Raw genomic sequence first — 20,753 nt, 5'->3', positions numbered from 1 at the left:
CCTATCGGTCCCCAACATTACAAGCCTACTTATTACTGTTAGGCCCAGTTTCTTCAACCTTTGTTAAAATGCACCTAACATAGCGTTAATTAACTGTAAGTTAAAAGTACAAATTGCTGTTAAAAATATTGCGTTTCTTCAACTTTACATTTCACATAAAAATATTGCGTTTCTTCAACTTTACATTTCACATTTTAACAATCTGTTTGTTAACTCTCTGTTAGGACCAGAGTTTCTGGAGTTTAACCATAACCTATAACCAAGTATAGGCTCACTTCCTTTTTCTGAACTCTGACAATTGCGATTCTCGCTTGTTTCCATTGTTTGATTCAGAGAGGATAGAATTATTTCTATTCTCTCAGATTTGAATTCTGCTTCTTTCCTCGTCTGTATCACAATAGCTTGGAGCGGCATATTGCTATTGCTGTTATGAAATGGAAAACACTGGATCAAAAAGAAATCATGGGACAAATTTCTCTTCGTTCGAAAGAAACTTTCTGCTGGAAATTATTTCGCAGTATAAACCAATTAATGAGAATAAACAAACAAACGGATTTAAGTTGAAAGCGAAAAGTGAGGCTTGGCAGTAAATAGCCTATACCTTTGCATGAACTTCTGGTCTGTCAAATCACAGACATCAACCCCTCTGTTTATGTTTTCATGGATATCATTTTCTAAATAATCCAGATATATAAGTTCAGCACCTAACGCACCAGCCATATTGGGTACTTCTATGCTAACAGAGAGTTAAATGATTTAACTGCATGAAATTGGGCAGTTAAATTAACATAGGTTTTAACAGCCTGTTAGTCTAACAGTAGTTGAAGAAATGCTTCAACTGTTAAGTTTACAGTTAAAATGAAATAACACAGTGTTATAATTTAACAAAGGTTGAAGAAACCGGGCCTTGTTATTTCAAACTTTTGTTCGTGTTCACATTGTAAGAGAATGGTCATTGATCAAGTTCTAAGCTGCATTAGATATTAAAAAATATTCAATATATTGTGATATTTAATAGTAAAAATCTTCCAGGTACTCCCAGAACCTACATTGGATGCTGTAGTCGAGCTCATTAAGGAAGGAAAAGCCAAGAATATTATTACATTGGCAGGAGCTGGAATATCAACTTGTAAGTCAAATCACAAAATAGTTTCTTTCGAATAATTGGTTGAATAGTACATTATGCAACGAGCCTATAATGATAGTAATTAAGACGCAAGTATGTTTGTTTATGAAACGAGCGCAAGCGAGTTTCATAATTTTCATACGAGCATCTTAATTACCATTATAGGCAAGTTTCATACGACTTTTTATGCTCGACCATATTTCTAACTTGAAATTATTCAGAAGTATCATTTTATTTGTATCTGACTCAAGATAGGAAGTGACCTAGTGTATAGCTCGTGTGAGATGTGCGCAGACGCGAAAGTATTGATTTTTTTCAAGGAACAATAATGTCATTGACCTTGATGTAGAGAATAACATGAACTAATTTTGGTATAACCTGGAAATTGATTTATAATTGAAAAACGAGATGACAAATTGAATTTATTTGAATATTATTTACAATTAACGCTAATTATTATAGTAACAGAACATAACCTTCTGCGACAGTATTGGATTTCCAGCCTCCGTGACGTTTCCCTCGTTATCTTTCGATTGCATATCCGAGAATAATTGAAAACCTGAACTTTAATGAATAGGTGTACTTTAATGACATGCATTAAAGTACTGCTACCAGGTGTATAATTACTACATTTCGGCATGGTCGAGCATAAAAAAATTAAATCATGGTTTATTTAACAACGCTCGCAACTGCCGAGATTATATCAGTGTCGCCGGTGTGCCGTAATTTTGTCCCACAGGAGTTCTTTTACATGGTAGTAAACCTACTGACATGAGCCTGTCGCATTTAAGCACACTTAATGCCATCGACTTGGGCCGGGATCGAACCTGCAACCTCGAGCACAGAAGGCCAGTTCTGTACCAACTACGCTGTCCAGGCAACTGATTGGTAGATGTCTAAGGTTTAACTGTTTGGCAAGGAAGCCATACATCTTGTAGTCCAGTAGTGTTGAATTACAGTGCTTGTATTAGACCTGATCCTGCTCAGCTTGATGTATGATCCATTGTCAGAATATGTTTCAGTGCAGTCAGATGGTGTAGGACATCCCGCTGCACAGTATGTTGGGTGAGGGGATTAGTCACATGCTACTCTTCTTCCACTAACTCGTCCTCTCCTCACTCCTGCTTAACCAGAATCAGGTCTAAATAATCGCACTGTGATATATGTACAGTATTATTATCAGTATTACAATTAATACTATTATTGTGATAGTGATAATGTAGTTTATTTTGTTATGGCTGTCGCCCATGTTTTCTTTTCTCTGCAGCTGCTGGTATTCCTGATTTTCGTTCCCCAGTATCTGGTCTGTACAACAATCTAGAAAAATACAACTTACCTGATCCACTAGCAATTTTTGAGATAAGTTTCTTCAAGCACAATCCACAACCATTCTTCACTCTTGCGAAGGAGTTGTATCCAGGCTCTTTTAAACCAACTATATGCCATTATTTCATAAAACTCTTAGAAGAAAAAGGACTACTTCTTCGCCATTTTACCCAGGTTAGTACAATAACACTTCTCTTTCAGTTCTATAATACCTGTCTCATAACTTATTCTCATCATCATCATCATCATCATCATCATGTCTTCCTTCGTTCATTGTTTTGGTAAAGAAAGCATGTTCCCTAGCCTAACACACACACACACACAGTGCTTTTCTTCTGGCAGAATGCACCAGAACAACGTTCTGGCACCTTTCTGTTGTGTTTTTTATTATGAGACAGAGAAATATGGTAATAATTTAGTTTTTAGCATAATTGACGACCGTTTTTGAAAAACTTGCTAACTGCAAAATTTGCAAAATTGAGATTTTGATGGATTCGTTAACATAATGCAGGCCTCTACATGATGTTAAAGGCGTCTTAGTAAAATTTGATTATTTCTCTTCATTGTAGTGTGTCAAAGTGTGATCGTTTTTCCAAAACTTGCTTTCTGCTATGTGAGAGCTACAGCAAAATTTTGCTTACTACAGTGTTTTGCCTCTCCTGTAAATTTTACTTTTTTAGTTTAGTCAATCGTAGTGGTCTAAAAGTATAATACATTTTACTATTACTCTTTGTCTGCAGTCTTTTATTGCATATTGTGTGGCATAAAGTCTGTGCTGTAGGGGGAGGGGGGGAATTATAGCAAAAATAATCATATAATTTTAGGTCATTGATATAATACAGTTTTATGAAATTAAGATCCTGAATCCAATGCAAGTCAGTGAGTATTTATGCCAGGGTTGGGCACCAAGAGCGAATTCTACTCTCTCACAGGGAGCCATATGACTTCTCTTCAACCCCTTTCTTCCCTGCCAAACACCACACAGTGTTGATGCTGTGATGGATGAATATTAAGCATCCCCGTTTAGAGTTTGGATTCGCTCCCGGTGCCCAGCCTTCATTTATGCAATGAAAATTAATCCCTATCCATTCTATATGCATATAAGTTTAGAATTCAAGCAGTACCATAATTTGGTAATGAAAATTATGTAAAGTGTATAGGTACACATTTCATATGTCGCATATACAGCGTGTTCGTAGCTCGGCTGGACCATTATAACATAACCTAAATAATATAAAGAAATGTTAGAAAAGTTTTAATTAGGGATGATGAAATAAACAAGAAAACTTTTAATTAAGGATGATGAAATAAAAAATAAACATGAATAATTTTAAAAGGAACAATTATTGGTTTTAGGCATAATAGATCGACTATTGATCAGATATTTTGTATTCGACAGATAATGGAGAAAAAATGGGAGTATATGGGTACACTACATCAGTTATTCATAGATTTCAAAAAGGCGTGTGACTTGGTTAAGAGAGAAGTTTTATATAATATTCTTATTGAATTTGGTATTCCCAAGAAACTAGTTCGATTAATTGAAATGTGTCTTACTGAAACTTACAGCAGAGTCCGTATAGGCCAGTTTCTATCTGATGCTTTTCCAATTCACTGCAGGCTAAAGCAGGGAGATGCACTATAACCTTTACTTTTTAACTTCGCTCTATGCCATTAGGAAAGTTCAGGATAACACAGAGGGTTTGGAATTGAACGGGTTACATCAGCTTCTTGTCTATGTGGATGACGTGAATATGTTAGCAGAAAATCCACAAACGATTTGGGAAAACGCGGGAATTCTAGTTGAAGCAAGTAAAGTGATAGGGTTGGAAGTAAATCCCGAAAAGACAAAGTATATGATTATGTCTCGTGACCAGAATATTCTACGAAATGAAACTATAAAAATTGGAGATTTATCCTTCGAAGAGGTGGAAAAATTCAAATATCTTGGAGCAACAGTAACAAATATAAATGACAGTCGGGAGGAAATTAAACGCAGAATAAATATGGGAAATGCGTGTTATTATTCGGTTGAGAAGCTTTTGTCATCTAGTCTTCTGTCAAAAAATCTGAAAGTTAGAATTTATAAAACAGTTATATTACCGGTTGTTCTGTATGGTTGTGAAACTTGGACTCTCACTTTGAGAGAGGAACAGAGATTAAGGGTGTTTGAGAATAAAGTTCTTATGAAAATATTTGGGGCTAAGAGGGATGAAGTTACAGGAGAATGGAGAAAGTTACACAATGCAGAGCTGCATGCATTGTATACTTCACCTGACATAATTAGGAACATAAAATCCAGACGTTTGAGATGAGCAGGACATGTAGCACGTATGGGGGAATCCAGAAATTCATATAGAGTGTTAGTTGGGAGGCCGGAGGGAAAGAGACCTTTGGGGAGGCCGAGACGTAGGTGGGAAGATAATATTAAAATGGATTTGAGGGAGGTGGGATATGATGATAGAGACTGGATTAATCTTGCTCAGGATAGGGACCAATGGCGGGCCTCCGAGTTCCTTAAAAGCCAGTAAGTAGTATAGTAGTAGTAGTAGTAGTACAATTATTGAAAGTACTATTTTCAAATTTGAACGTTTTAGTGGTTTGGGCTAGCTACGAACGCACTGTAATACATGGGTTGATTTTTTAGTAGTGGCAACTATGCTGCAGCGATGCTGTGCAAAGAAGCCAGACAGTATCGTTTATACTACAGGTTGCTTACATGTCTTCCCTCCCACAGAGCTAATGAACTCGCCCTCCCCCTCTCCATGTCCGTTCACAGTGACCACAATCGCAGAATATAGTTGCAGTGTTTCCGAAGGAGGAACAGAGAAGCTGGTTAAAAATTCAATGTGCTAGAGGTCACATGGCATGACAGTGTCCTCAAGGATTGCAAGAGGCTTGCGGTATGGCTGCGTTACCTTACCGAATGGTAGCAAAGTGGATTAGAGTTTTCAGACAAGGACGCGAAAATGTGCTGGACAGTAAGTGACGAAATGTAGAGACGTGTCCGCATTAGTGGAGATGGATCGGAACTTAACAATTCGTGAGTTAGCGCAAGATACAGTATTGGCGCCTTCGATTATGCTTCACATCCTGAAGGACTGCCTGAAAAATGCGGAAAATTGCCTCAAAATAGGTTTTGCATGATTTAACGGACATGCAGAAACGGCAGCGATATGACGCTTCTCGTACTCTCTTGCAGCACTATGAACGCGAAGGAGAGGACTTCTTACGCTGTATCATTAGAATTGATGAGACCTGGGCCAGATCTTATGAACCTCAGCTGAAACGTCAATCGGACGAGTGGCATCCTCATGCGTCGCCACAAAAAACAACAGTTCGGCAGACCCCCCACCAATGTGAAGGCTATGCTGATTCTTGCCTATGATTGGGATGGTATGATCTTAAAGCAGAGATGGGCATCGTGCCTCACTTGAGAAATAATGCCTCACTGACCTTCACAGAGCTTATCGCTCTGAGTGACATCATCTTCACAGCCCTGTTTCTCCCTCACACAGCTCCTAGGCGTGGGCAGGTTCTATATCAGTTTCATAAGCAATATCAGTGGTGGCATAATGGCATTATCAAAGCAGTGTGTACGCTTTAGAAAACGATTATTTCATGAGAAAAGGGAGGAAGAGTTTTTTTGCTGTTTAGAAGGGGAGAACATACGATGTATGTTATGCTCGAAAATCCTATTAGGCATTAATAAATTTAATATACAACGACATTACTCCTTATGTCATAAAGAACATGCTGAATTAGAAGGTAAGACAAATTAAATGTTATTTTTCGTACTATTCCGAAGAAAATTTATGATCTTAACATTTGCATAGTATACTAAATACGACATTATACCTTAAACACGCTGCATTAAAAGGTACGAGGAATTAAATGTTGTTTGTACGTATTATTTCCAAAAGAAATTTATAAAAAAAATGTCAAATGTGCGTAGAAAACGAAATATGATTTTCTGAAATTATTTTAGGTCGAGAACGTGCAAATCTATTAACTAATCTTGATAAACGCCAGAATATTCAAGAAAATAAACGTAGACAACGTGATGGAATATTATTGGCTAGTTATGCATTTCTCGCTTGTGATTTAAATCAATTCAATGATGGAGAAATAGTAAAGAGGTTTATGATTAAAGCTGCTGAATTAATTTACCAAATTGAATAAAAGTTTTCGAGTCTCTCACGTTAACCAAGCGCTTTCCTAATAATTCGCCACTGACCGCCTTAGCGATTACGATAAGGTGACGCAGGTCACAGCAGTTTATATTTCCCATCCTACTCTGCAGTCTCCTCTCCTAGTAAACAAACTATTTCAAATCGAGTGCCTCACTTAACCGAAAATTGTGCCCATGTATGTCTTAAAGCATACCGTTCCCCCAAGGCAGAACATTAATGCAGAGTACTACTGTTCGTCTTTGCGAAACAATCTGCGAGCAGCTGTGAGAAGAAAACGGCAACACTTTATGGATAACCCACCCATCATTCTGCATGACAATGCTTAGGGCTCGTACAGCAGGAGTTGTATCTGAATTATTCAATCGCTGGGGCCGGGAAGTGCTCTATCGCCCACCATATTCTCCGGATTTAAGTTCCTGCAACTTTGATGTAATCCGTAAGATGAAGGACCCACTTCACGGGATTCACTTCCAAACAGTTGAAGATGTTTTACAGGCAACCGACCACTCTATTCGCACTATCAACAGATTAGGCAGTGCCAACAGGATCCAATGTCTTCTGCACCACTGGGAACACGTATGCAACGCTGGTGACTACATCGAAGGCTTGTAAAAACTTAGAACCATATAAGTATGCTATGTATCGAGAAAAAAAAAATAGTGTGTGTGTATCTAATCCACTGGATTTAACAATAAATTCATCATCCTTCTTGCTTCCCAATATTTTGATGGAAGGTCCACAAATGTCCTAAGAGTTTTACAATTAGCCAGGTGCTCCATCTCCATGTCCTCTTCTCTGGTGCACAGTAAGCATTTAGGTGAATTCAGTACTCCAATACGATGGAGGTGTTTACTGAGGCAATCATGACCAGTAATCAATCTAAACATGGCCACGGCAGATTTTCGAGGTAGATCAGGAATTAGTTTTGGATCTTTGAATGATTCTTTCCATTTTGAATTTTGATGTTTTGCCTGTTTGCTGTTACTTATTCTTTTTATGACTCGTTTTATTGATTCGTATGGGAACTTGAAATTTGTTTTGAAGTTGATTTTAGTTCCTTTCTTTGCTAACATATCTGCTTTCTCGTTACCGTTCAGTCCACAGTGGGCTGGGTTCCATTAGAAGACCACTTTTTTATTTAGCATTTGAATTTGTTTTACCATGCAATGAAAAAAATAGTTGCCAGAACTAAAAAATCAACCTATGTATATATTCAAGCTGTATGGCTTTTAGCTGTTCAGTCACTTATGTCTAATTGTCAGTGTTCATGTGAAACAGAATATTGATACACTAGAACGAGTAGCAGGTGTCCCTGAAGCAAAGATTGTTGAAGCCCATGGAACTTTCCATACGTCTCACTGTCTTCAATGCAAGCGAGAATATGGACTTCAGTGGATGAAAGGTAGGCTTTCTAGTATATAACCAAACAATATTAACTCCATACTGCTAACACAGGATAGTATATACAGTCACGAAGCTCAATATATAGGGAATATATATCCATTGACAGTTGAGGCGATAGTAATGATCCTAGTGGCTGACTAACAAGTTCAACACAGACCCCTTCCCTAGCAGACGACAGAATATACAGTGTGTCCACTGTGAACCCGACACATTTCATTTGGCTGCCAAAAATCAATGAATGGAAATAAGTTGGTAACATGCATTGCAATATGTAGAGAAACTGTGGAAATTTCGTTGGCTATCTTTAAAAACCCGCGCGAGAGGTTGTACATGGCGCTGCGGTAGCTTAAGTCAAAATGGCGACAGCGCAAGAGCGAGCACAAGTGATCTGGTGGCATGCTGAAACAAATTCGGTGATTCAAGTGCAACGCAACTTTCGGCGCGTGTTCCAGAAGGACCCACCATCACGGAACACCATTAAGACATGGAAACAGCACTTTTTGGCAACGGGAAGTGTGGTGAAATTGCATGGTGGCGGTAATGTGCGCGTTTCAGAGGAGCGTGTAGCAGCAGTGAGACAGGCGTATGAACGAAGTCCACGCAAGTCAGTTCGACAAGCGGGACGAGAACTACAGATGCACAATTTGATCATCAGCCCCTTTTTCTTTGCAGAACAAACAGTTACGCGCAGTACCTACCTCGACATGTTGGATCAATTTGTTGTGCCTCAGTTAATGCATTTGCAGCCAAACGTCATCTTTCAACAGGACGGCGTCCCACCACATTGGAGCCTGATCGTTCGAGAATTTCTCGACACACAATTTTCCGGTCGCTGGATTGGGCGTGATGGACCGACAAGATGGCCACCTCGATCACCGGATATTACCCCTCTAGACTTTTTCTTGTGTGTATATGTCAAGAACAAAGTGTATACAGACCACAAAATTCGTGATCTTCAACAGTTACGCGGCCGCACAAGAGATGCCGTCAATTCCGTTATGCCCGAGATGCTTCAGAAGACCTGGGAGGAAATAGAATTCAGGCTAGATGTTCTTCGTGCAACGAGAGGATCTCATGTTGAGGTGTACTGATTTTTTAAATAAAACTTGGTGAGTTACTCTTGATATTGCATGCATTCTTTTCTTTTTACCCCAAGCAGTATGAATTATACAGCAATTTCAAATGTGTCAGGTTCATGGTGGACACCCTGTATTTTACTTTCGTTATTAAGTTCTTTTGGAAAAATTAACTTCTTCCATTATTGATATATGTTGTTGTTGTTTTCTAATGCCAGGCGTTTAACAATAAAGTCATTTGACTTCTTGCACTCCAATAAGATATTATCATGGTCAGCCACTGAAGCACAGATTTGAAAATGGCAAATTGTAGCCGATTTAAGTGAACACCATATTTTAACGTTTTGGTGGCTACTTCATTCACACACAACCCCCAGAATGTCTGGAGGACCATACCTGCTGTTGGTCGACGGGTCCATTGGACCTAGCTGGGAGATTTTGTTGATCACCAGCTTTCCCTCCTTAAGCCACTGGAGGACGATTTTAGTGTCATAGGAAGTCAGCACTAGGAACAGAAAAGTAGAAAGAGGAGGAAGGAAAGGGAAATGAACCCCTAGACCTCGAATGCTCTAATGCCGTCGGGGTCGAAGAAAGTAAGAGCTCAGTCAGAGGACTGGATAGGAAAGGGTAAAGAGGGAATTAGGTATTGAATAGAGGAAAATTATACCAAATTCAGTCATTAACTCATCAAGTTGACCAGTGCTAATTGATGAGTAGCCCCTCCCTTTAGTTCAGCTTGTAAAATTATGCTTACTAACAGCTGCACACGGGAAGGCAGGGATGGGACATTGGGTATTTGTCCAGATTGGTTCCTTAAAGCCTTCAATGGGAAGGATTAATGGCTCTTCCCCCTGTATCCGACAGGTACCCTTTTGCAGCCATTATTGATATATTATTAAATACATAAGGTTTATTTTACATATTGATTACGGCTGCAAAAGGGTATCTGTCGGATACAGGGGGGAGAGCCATTAATCCTTCCCATTAAAGGCTTTAAGGAACCAACCTGGACAAATACCCAATGTCCCATCCCTACCTTCCTGTGGTGCAGCTGTTAGTAAGCATAATTTTACAAGCTGAACTAAAGGGAGGGGCTACTCATCAATTAGCACTGGTCAGCTTGATGAGTTAATGACTGAATTTGTTATAATTTTCCTCTATTCAATACCTAATTCCCTCTTTACCCTTTCCTATCCAGTCCTCTGACTGAACTCTTACTTTCTTCGACCCCGACGGCATTAGAGCATTCGAGGCCTAGGGGTTCATTTCACTTTCCTTCCTCCTCTTTCTACTTTTCTGTTCCTAGTGCTGACCTGCTATGGCACTAAAATCGTCCTCCAGTGGCTTAAGGAGGGAAAGCTGGTGATCAACAAGATCTCCCAGCTAGGTCCAATGGACCTGTCGACCAACAGCAGGTGTGGTCCTCCAGACATTCTGAGGGTTGTGTGTGAATGAAGTAGCCACCAAAACGTTAAAATATGGTGTTCACTTAAATCGGCTACAACTTGCCGTTTTACTTGCCCATTGTGCAACTCAAACCAAGAAATGGATTCGGAACACCTCAAAATCTGTGCTTCAGTGGCTGGCCATGATAATATCGTTGAAAAATATTGGAGTGCAAGAGGTCAAATGACTTTATTGTCAAACGCCTGGCATTAGAAAACAACAACAACATCTTGATTACAGAACTTTTAACACTGTATCACTTCGGAAGAACAGAACAGTTCTGAGGATGACCCATAAAAGGTCGAAACATGTAAACCAGGTACGATAGAATTTAACACAAGAAAGTCATATAATACATATTCCGTAAGGTTTATTTATTATTTTCATGAAATATATTAAATTCCACCATAAACTCGAAGATACAAGAAATAGTAATAATATTGTTTTTGTGTGTTTACGCAAAAGAAGTTAAATTTAATACAACCTTTAATGAGTGGGGCAATAATGAACTACGAAACTAATAAAATATTAATTTGTAGCTACCATTACAACAAAATAACAATAATATTAATAATAATAATAATAATAATGGAAATATGAATTAATGAGTGTAACTTATGTGTACCGGTATTTGTAGTGTAGGCCTAGTTCTCAAAGTAGGATGAGGTTAAGCAATAATAATCACACCAGAATTGAAAATAAAATGTGATCAATCAATTTTATTACAATAGACTTAATTTTTCTATGTTTCTAATAAAATAATACATAAAAATAATAATATGTGTACACACAAAAACATATCCACTGAAAGGTGTAGGTAGACCCAATGATGATTTTTCTAGAAATTTTAGCAGCCTAGATGACAAATCTTTAAATACCTAGTGTTCTTTTCGATTAGACTGAAGCATTTCATTGTGAAACTTAATTATATAGTTCAATAAAATATCTGACAAATATCTTCAAAAGCAACAGTTTAGTTTCTTCACATTAGTCTTGTGGGAATCCAGGTATATCCAGAAGAGTTTTAGCAATTAATGATCCACATTTAAGTTTATGAGCATTGCCATCAAAAATACTAAATATTTGATTTTCGTAATCCATAAGAAGTGAACATACTTTACTATTAAATCTAAAAACACATTTCTCTCTTAAGGGCAATCTAATGTAGTTAAGCAATACATTGAAAGTCTCTGGTGTTAAATAGGCCTATTTTGAACCTGTACTCTTCTACTTTTCTTTATCTGAAACAGCCTTACAAATGTGTACTCCTTGTACGATATTATTGTTCGAATTATTCTACTGCGTATTCAGTTCAAAGTGTGTCACGGCTCGCTGTATGCCATCATGTGGCTAGCCGATGAGCCTAGAGAATTCAATCTTCCTACACTTTCGCAGAGGTGTATTACCTATGTGCCAGAGAAGTTTCCTGGCAAGTATGGCGTTCATTCTGAAAGGTACTTACCGATACGTACGGTAACGCCGATAGTGGCAGGAATGTGAAATGTTTGGAAACATGTACTGAGATGAGTTTTTTCTTTATGTGGAGAGGGTTAAGACGATTACTTACGTATTTGTTGACATTAACTTCGACAGTCAACATGGACATGGAGCATTTGATTTGTGTTGTGGAATGTTGCCGTTACCGATGATAACAAATACCTGCGTATGATTTGCCCACGCAAAATACAGTTCGAAAGAGGTTATGGTAGCACATAGACCATACAGACCGCCATCTATTGCTACGACGTTCAAGTTATACCGTACACGTTCTCAAGTTCAGATTGAACGCCTTGAATAATAGGCAGCTTCTCTGACATAAAAGCTGAAACTCACTTCAAATCGCTGACTCACAACAGTGACGTCATGTCATACTTTGAAATGAACACCCAGTATTTTAGTTATTAAAATTTATCACAACCAGTAACGAACATTTCACAGTTTACACAACTTGCCTTTACAAGCAAAAATGCCAAATAGTACCGGCATAGTCTATTGTCTCTAATACTCCTAGTAACTAGCCGCTTGGAATGCTGTAATCTCAAGAAATGCAAAAAATCACCTCAAGCTTCGTGACTGTATGTACTAGACTGTGCTCGTAATTTACTGTGTAGGCCACCAGCGTGGCTCAGTCGGTTAAGGTTCTTGCCTGTCGGTCTGAAGTTGCACTCGGGTACGGGTTGGATCCCCGCTTGGCCTAGTTTGGTTATTTCCGAGGTTTTCCCCAACCGTAAGGTGAATGCCAGGTAATCTATGGCGAATCCTCGGCCTCATCTCACCAAATACCATCTCACTATCACCAATCTCATCGACGCTAAATAACCTAGTTGTTGATACAGCGTCATTAAATAACCAACTAAAAAAAAATTTACTGTGAGAGCATATTTTTGTAGTAATGTTGAGATATAAGTTATGTACGGTTTTTTTTAGGATGTTTTATGGCATTTTAAGGAATTTTATTAGACCAAAACTTAAGTTGGACAGATGCAATTACATTGAAATTGACGTTATAATAGTTGTAGTTGTTGTTACTGGTGGTCTAATAGTTCCTTTGCTTACCTCTGTGCCGAAGTAGTCTGTCATGGATTTAAACCTTACCAAGGGAAATTGATTTTTTATGAAAAAATCGAAAGTACAGCATTCTGTAAGATGTAAGTAATGCTGGGATCTAGATAATTGTCATTGGATGTATCATTGTTTGGATATTAAAATTTTCATGAAGAGTTTCTCACTTGAAATTGTCCATACAAAGTAGAAAAGTATATGAAATATTTCTTGACTGCTTTTTTATTTTTTGTCGTGTAGATGATCTCAAGTCAGTGTGATTACTTCAATAAAATTTGTAATGGTATAAAACGTGCTCTTTTTTTTCTTTTTCAGAAAGAATCTTTGAAGATGTTGTTCCATCTTGTGAAGATTGTAACGGCATTGTGAAACCAGATATTGTCTTCTTCGGTGAAAATTTACCCCCACGATTCTTTTTGTATGCTCAAAAAGATTTTGCAAAATGTGATTTACTAATCATCATGGGCTCATCATTGACTGTGCAACCATTTGCTTCTTTAATAGACAAGTATGTCTTCTTGATTCTTGACTTTCTGTATGCAGAGATGTGATATAATCAACTATGTTGTGGAGATATTTCAGTATTCCCAAATTTGCAGTAGACCTGTATCCTTAATATGAGACAACTATTGATGCTATTATTAAATGAACAAAAGTAAGAATGCAGAAGTAAATTACTGTATATATGTGAATACTCTGCGCCATCGAATAATCCATGCACCCTAATTTTAGGAAATAAAATTTAAAAAGAAAATTGGCTATAATTTGTGTTTCAAATAATGCATAGACCCCAGTTTTTCTTCACTACATTCCAGAAAAAATATGCACGGTGTATTCACGTACATACAATATTTAGGATGGTTTGTAAATACAGTATGTTGTTTTCTAATGCGAGGCATTTGACAATAAAGTCATTTGACCTCTTGCACTCAGGGCTGGGCAAAATACTGACATCCAAGTATTTCAAATACAAAATACTCAAAATACATTTGTATTTCAAATACCCGACACAATATATAAAGAAATAAGAATATTATCGAAAATCTAAAATATTATATTAACATTAAAATTATTTTTATCTCGAAGTTTTATGTAAACACTGTAACTGAACATTCTTCCTTTTCCCAGTCAACAATGAAATTGTGCTACATATGAATAATTACTGCTCCCTTTAAAAAAAACCAGTTTCTCAAAAAGTTCATCAGGTAAGGATCCCCTTGTTGGTGAATGAATAAATCCTGCAAAACAAAACAGTCTTTCTACAGGCCCAGAGAAACACAAACTTGTATTATACTTTATAAAAGCTTGTTTCTCTGTTGGCTAATCCTCTAGAGTGCACAGGGTTGTCCCTTTGCCATTGAAGAATTGTATGAGCTCATACTCCGCAGTAGACAAGTTCTTTTCTTTTTGCTTTTCAAAGTCTGTTGTACTTGAGTTGAAAACATAAAAATTGTTTTCATCGTCTGAACTGACCAAAGGTGTAGCGGGAACTGCTCAGCTGATTTCACACACATATTCTGTATTCTGTTCTTATCATTTGGTGAGGAAGTGTCAAGTGGCCATCTCATATTAAATAATGAGTGCAAGTAAGCTGCCAAAATAACTCAATTTGCTTCTGGGGTCAGATCAAACATAGTTTTAAATCTTGATGAAAGCGAACTTATTAGGATTGGAGTTACTTGGAATAAATGGTGTAGATTACTAGAGAACAGAATATGTAATCTGTTTCTGAGGGAAATTAATGTGGACAAAAGTTGGCCGTAATAGCATGTCTTCTCATTTTGCATTAAATCAAGGGCTACAGCAATGGGTTTCAGAACTGCACAATATTCTTCAAGGTACTGAAACTCAATATCTTTGAAGGTTGGCAATCCCAGTTTTTCGCATATACTGTTTGTCATGTTTGAAATGCAATTTTTTTTAGCCATAAACAGAATTCCATCGAGTTGGGCAAGGAACCTTTAATGAATATTTCAAGACATCTGATATAATTTCTGAGGATTTAGTTCTCCTAGACCCATTCCATAATGCTGAACACTTAGCAAGTGTTGGGTGATGGCTCCTTGATGCTGTTGGAGATTTCTTTATGGCATTAAGGAAATCAGTTGTGGCAAGAAAACTAAGTGTATGGGCTAGCACATCTGAAATGGGTAGGTAAATAAGACAGAAGTTCATTCTTCAAATACAAATCCAAAACTTGAAGGACAAGAAGAAGCAGAAAGTATTTTGAGTATTTGAAATACAAAATACATCAATTTTATGTATTTAAATACAAAATGCTTTCTAAAATCCTTGCAAATTACAAAATACAAATGTATTTCAAATACTGCCCAGCCCTGCTTGCACTCCAATATTTTTCAAAGATATTATCATGGTCAGCCAATGAAGCACAGATTTTGAGGTGTTCCGGATCCATTGCCTTGGTTTGCGTTGCACATTGGGCAAGTTTGTAAATATAGAACTAGTCTTAATAGATGATTCGCTCTTTCTCTCATCTTTTCGTCCCTCCCTCTCACTGGTGGTGTTGTGTTGGTGTGCGGAGAGTATGGGGATGTAAAAGAGAGAGAGAGAGAGAGAGAGAGAGGCAGAGGGAAGGAGATATATACAGAAATTGATTTTATGATGTTGAAAAAGTGATTTATTCCATGTCCTATGTGTGTGCGTGTATGCAGAATTTTGTATCATAATTGTTACAGTAAAACTCCATTTGTACGTTTTATGGGGGTCTAAAGAAAAAACGCATAGGTAAGAAAAACATGTAATTGAAACAGCATTTAATAACTTCCCACTTCGTCTAGTTACCTGATTGGGTTTATTTTCGAGGCTTTCTCCAACTGTATGTCGAATGTCAGATAAACACATGCCAAATCCTCGATCTCACCTCGCCAAATACAATCTCCCTATCACTAATTCCATCAACACTAAATAACCTAGTAGTTAGTGGTCTAAGGCATCCTGCCTAAGACTCGTGTTACGGAATTTTGGAATGCTGTTTAAGGAATGTAGTATGGAAAGCACTTTTTTGGTAATATGGGTTACTTGGTTATTCCAGTTTAAATGCGTATCAAAGTAAACTCCAAGGTTTTTAACACAGGAAGCAAAAGGGATTATTGTGTTGTTTAACATGACTGGAAGATCAGGAGCAATGTGATTGTTGTAAAGATTTATGGAAAAATAGTCGATAATGGCATGAGACATTCATATTATCCTCTGGCAGCTGTAATTGATAGTACGAGGCGTCTCCAGAAAGTATGTTTCCCTGGCCTGTTTAGAGAAAGAAAATGCAATTTAATGGAAAGGTTTATTGGAGCAGATACAGTAATTGTTAAGCTAATTTTCAACATATTCGCAATTGGAATTGAGACATTTGTCATACCGTAAGGATCACCATTTGTATCCCTGTGTTGAGAAGTATGCCTCCTGGGATCAGAAACAGTGTGTGCCAGCCGCCTGCACTTCTCTGTCACTGTGAAAATGCTGAATAGACAGGAATTTCTTGAGTTGTAAGAAAAGATGTAATCGGTGGACAACAAATCTTCTGCAGGAGTTCCGCTGGGAGGTGTTTCAACAGCCATCCTATAGCCCAGATCTCACTCCCAGCGATTACCATCTTTTCTTACTACCTCAAGAAATTCCTGTCTGGTCAGCATTTTCACAATAACAGAGAGGTACAGACTTGTATCACACAGGGATGCGAAAGTTAATCCCATGGTATGACAAATGTCTTAATTCAGATGGGAAATATGTTGAAAAATAGCTCAACAATTGCTGTATCTGTTCTAAAATGTTTTTTCCCTGAAATCGTGTTTTCTTTCTCTAAACAGCCTCAGGGAAACTTAATTTCTGGACGAACCTCGTATATATTATTATTGAATAATATCAGATTATTTCATATACCTGTAATCTCTCTCCTGTAAGTTTGAAGGTCATATTTAGTTTCAGATAAGTTGGAATTACAATAAAAAGGTTGTATGGTTTCAGTCAGCAACTTATCGAAGTATAAGTACAGAATGAATTCTGTCACATCACATTACAATTATATATTTCACATATCACATTAAGTTATATTTCACGAATATTTTCGACTTTTATAAAAAGTCATCTGCTGTAAGTTTATCATGCTTTTAACAAGAATTACGCACATTTTTGTTGCTAACATGCTACCAAAGTTACAAATATGGTGATTTCTTTGTTTCATTACAGAGTACCAACAAATTGTCCACGTTTGCTGATTAATCGAGAGAAAGCTGGACAGAGAGATCGCTTGATGGCCATGTTGGGAATGAGTTCTGGCATGGATTTTGATTCTGATAAAAACTTCCGTGATGTTTTATGGCAAGGAGACTGTGATGAAGGATGTCAGGTGCTGGCAGATAAACTTGGATGGGGGGTAAGTTACTACACACAAAAAACAAAATACTGGTAACTATTCTCTTAAGTAGAATGTAATTTCTGTCTACAGGAATCTTCTATGCCACATCAATAAATTTAAGAATGCAGTTATATTGTCAGACTCCAAAACAGCTACTCTATCAATAGTCTCTAAACACACACCTTCATCTCAAACAGCAGAAATAACGAAAATGCTCTAATTAATATCACTCAATAAAAGAATTGTATTCCTATGAATACCATCCCATTGTGGAATCCTGGGAAACGAGAATGTGGATGCATTAGCAAAGAAGGGCAGCAATGCTACTTACAGACCTGTTACTAAATCTACGTATTACTCTGTGAAAAGATTTATTAAATCTACATACTTCGACTTCAACAAACAAAATTTGTTAACACAATCTCAAGGGAAAAAATGGAACTCTCTGCAATATAATCCACAGTTAATTCCCGATTTACCACGAAAATCGTCTGTAGCTGCATTTAGATTGGCAACAGGCCATGATTGTTTGGTCAAACACCTGCATAGAATTGGAATATATCAGTCCCCTAACTGCCCATTGTGCAACTCAAACCAAGAAAGGGATTCGGAACACCTAAAAATCTGTGCTTCAGTGCCTGACCATGATAATATCTTTGAAAAATATTGGAGTGCAAGAGGTCAAATGACTTTATTGTCAAACGCCTGGCATTAGAAAACAACAACAACTTTTGTCCAGCCAGATTCGTAATTTGACCCCCTGTTCGGTGCCATTTTGGCTACTATCGATACCTTCATTAAGGTCTGAGTATTGAAGACGGTCTTAATTGAAGTTAGCTGCAAGATCAACGTTGGAAGACCAGGCGCATGCACTTTAAATCACCTCAACTAGCGAGTTTATCACGACACATCAACAGGCTATTACAGTATTGGTTGCCACCTAGACACCTGAACAGAATGCCAGGGAATGCTCTGTAATGCTTTTTTGCCCGTTAGGACTTGCTGTTTGCAGATATTGGTGTATCAGCAACAATCTAATTGTGCGAAATTAAGCATTGCACACTATGGTGACAATTCAGTATCAACAAACTTACTTCACACTTTTTTCCATATATTCAACACTATTAATATCAAGAAAAGACAATTTTACTGTCTGCAGTATAGGTGTACAGTAATTATTTCAGTCTTTCTCTGATCACTGCTATCCTTGCTTCTACCATCACTACTGCTGCTTGTAATTTTCATTTTGGAAAGTATCTAGTGGCTGATTAATTAAAATTAGAGTCTGGCTGAGTGGAAGAGAAGGTCTACTGGCCTTAGTTCTGCCAGATTAAATAAATAAATTATTATTATTATTATTATTATTATTATTATTATTATTATTATTATTATTACTAACATTTACAATCGCGCAATCAGAATGTTAGGAATAATACGGTCAATAACTTATTCTTTTTCCACGCCCGATTCTCTTTTAATGCTTTACTATACATTGGTGCGATCGAAACTCGAATATGCATCTGTAGCTTGGAACTCAACTACGGACTCGGCTAAATTAGAAAATATACAAAGAAAATTTATATCTTTATGTTCATTCAGATTTCTGCCCATTAATTCGGGAACAGTTATGAGAGAAAATGTGAATATTTTAATTGTCAAAATCTATATGCTAGACGCCATGAACTAGATTATCTGTTCTTTTGTAAAGTCCTCAAAGGTGCTATATCCTGTGACTCTTTCTTAAACAATATTACCTTACGTATTCCAACAAAAGATATGAGAGCCCACAAACTTTTCTATATTAGAAATTCGAAATTTCTTTCACCAGTCTCCAGATGCATTAAAAATGCCAACATGCATGTCTGCGAATTCGATCCCTTCAATGTACAGACTTAGTTTGCTCTTGGCAACGATTTATCATTTATGTATTCTTTCAGGCATTATACTCAATTATCATTGTCTCATAGTATTCTTAGTTACGTATTTTAAAGTCATCCATTATTTATCCATTCATCGTCATTATTGTAATTAATTGTAATTGTATTTATGTGTAATAATTATTTTTGTATTATGTTTTTGTTATATTTGTGCTGAACTGTAATTCACCACGGCTATTGTACAGCACATTAAATATAAATAAATAAATAAAATAAATTATTATTATTGTTATTATTATTTATTATTATTATTACTATTACTATTATTATTATTATTATTATTATTATTATTATTATTATTATTGAAGTAGTAAAGCTTAGGCATCAGAAAACTCAGAATCTATGTAAAGCAATATGCAGTGATCAATATCTCGTCTGTTACAGGATGAGCTAAGACAACTTGTTAAACAAGAACATGACCGAATCGATAGAGAACAGAAGGAGGAAGCTGCAAGAAGAGAAAAGAAGAAAGTTTCTTCTGAAGAAAAATCAGATTCCGTCAAAAAGTGAACACAAAATATATAAGCAGTGTAATAAAGTTGTATACAGTATAAGTGGACTGTAACAAGTTTTTAAAATCCACTCTTATGATGTAATAACTAATTTTTCAGTCTTGTTTTCAATTTAGGACATTTTGTATTTTCTTTTGCAAGTCGTAATTATTTTTTGTAATAATATGAACTAAAAATTTGCTAATAAAATTGTATAAAAGAATGCGCTATTGAGAATCATCAATTGTCATATTCTACGTTTGTACAGAAGTTGTGATAAATATAAATAAGTAAATAAACTACACGTTACAAAAATCATAGTTGTATATAAATATATATCAACTATGGGCTTTGGGTAATATGAGTGCTTAAAAATGCTGTTTATGTATGTAGATGGGATAAATTTTCTGTGTAACTAATTTATTGAAAAAAAATATAAATAAACTAGTGAAATAAATTATTACTTAAACTTTTTTGTACATGTATCTGGTTATTACAAGATATTCACGAAGATCTGTGAGACTGCAAGTTACTTCTAACACTTATAATACTACCATGACACTCAGGAATTTCCACATTGTTTTCTCGTTTGGTTATTAGTGTGTACCCATCAGGAATTGGGTGACAGAACTAGTGCTAAGTGCTGTGAGAGAGATGCTATAACTCTGGTTGTCAGTGGAGAGGGAAATTATTTAACACAATTTAATACTGCAGCAGGTGAACGTACATAACACTGTTATTTGGCTTTTAAGATAAGGAGTAACCAATATCCCTATGCAATGCATACATGCGCGCACAAATCATAGATGAACATCATCTT

At 36.7% G+C, this 20,753-nt stretch overlaps 1 protein-coding gene across 1 annotated transcript in view; it reads left to right on the top strand.

Moving 5' to 3' along the window:
* The window catches only part of Sirt2 (Sirtuin 2), a 39,605-nt gene extending 19,199 nt beyond the window's left edge, over window positions 1–20,406 (top strand). Inside the window, exons 3-8 of the mRNA XM_069842962.1 lie at window positions 1,033–1,129; window positions 2,394–2,626; window positions 7,924–8,047; window positions 13,449–13,641; window positions 17,337–17,523; window positions 19,827–20,406. Coding sequence (XP_069699063.1) covers window positions 1,033–1,129; window positions 2,394–2,626; window positions 7,924–8,047; window positions 13,449–13,641; window positions 17,337–17,523; window positions 19,827–19,952 — 960 coding nt within the window. The 3' untranslated portion in view covers window positions 19,953–20,406. The remainder of the gene's footprint in view (window positions 1–1,032; window positions 1,130–2,393; window positions 2,627–7,923; window positions 8,048–13,448; window positions 13,642–17,336; window positions 17,524–19,826) is intronic.
* Window positions 20,407–20,753: the final 347 nt, after the last annotated feature.

This window comes from Periplaneta americana, chromosome 13 (assembly GCF_040183065.1).
Source record: "Periplaneta americana isolate PAMFEO1 chromosome 13, P.americana_PAMFEO1_priV1, whole genome shotgun sequence".
In the NCBI taxonomy this organism is placed as follows: Eukaryota; Metazoa; Arthropoda; class Insecta; order Blattodea; family Blattidae; genus Periplaneta; species Periplaneta americana.
This window is presented reverse-complemented; position numbering and strand designations above follow the sequence as displayed.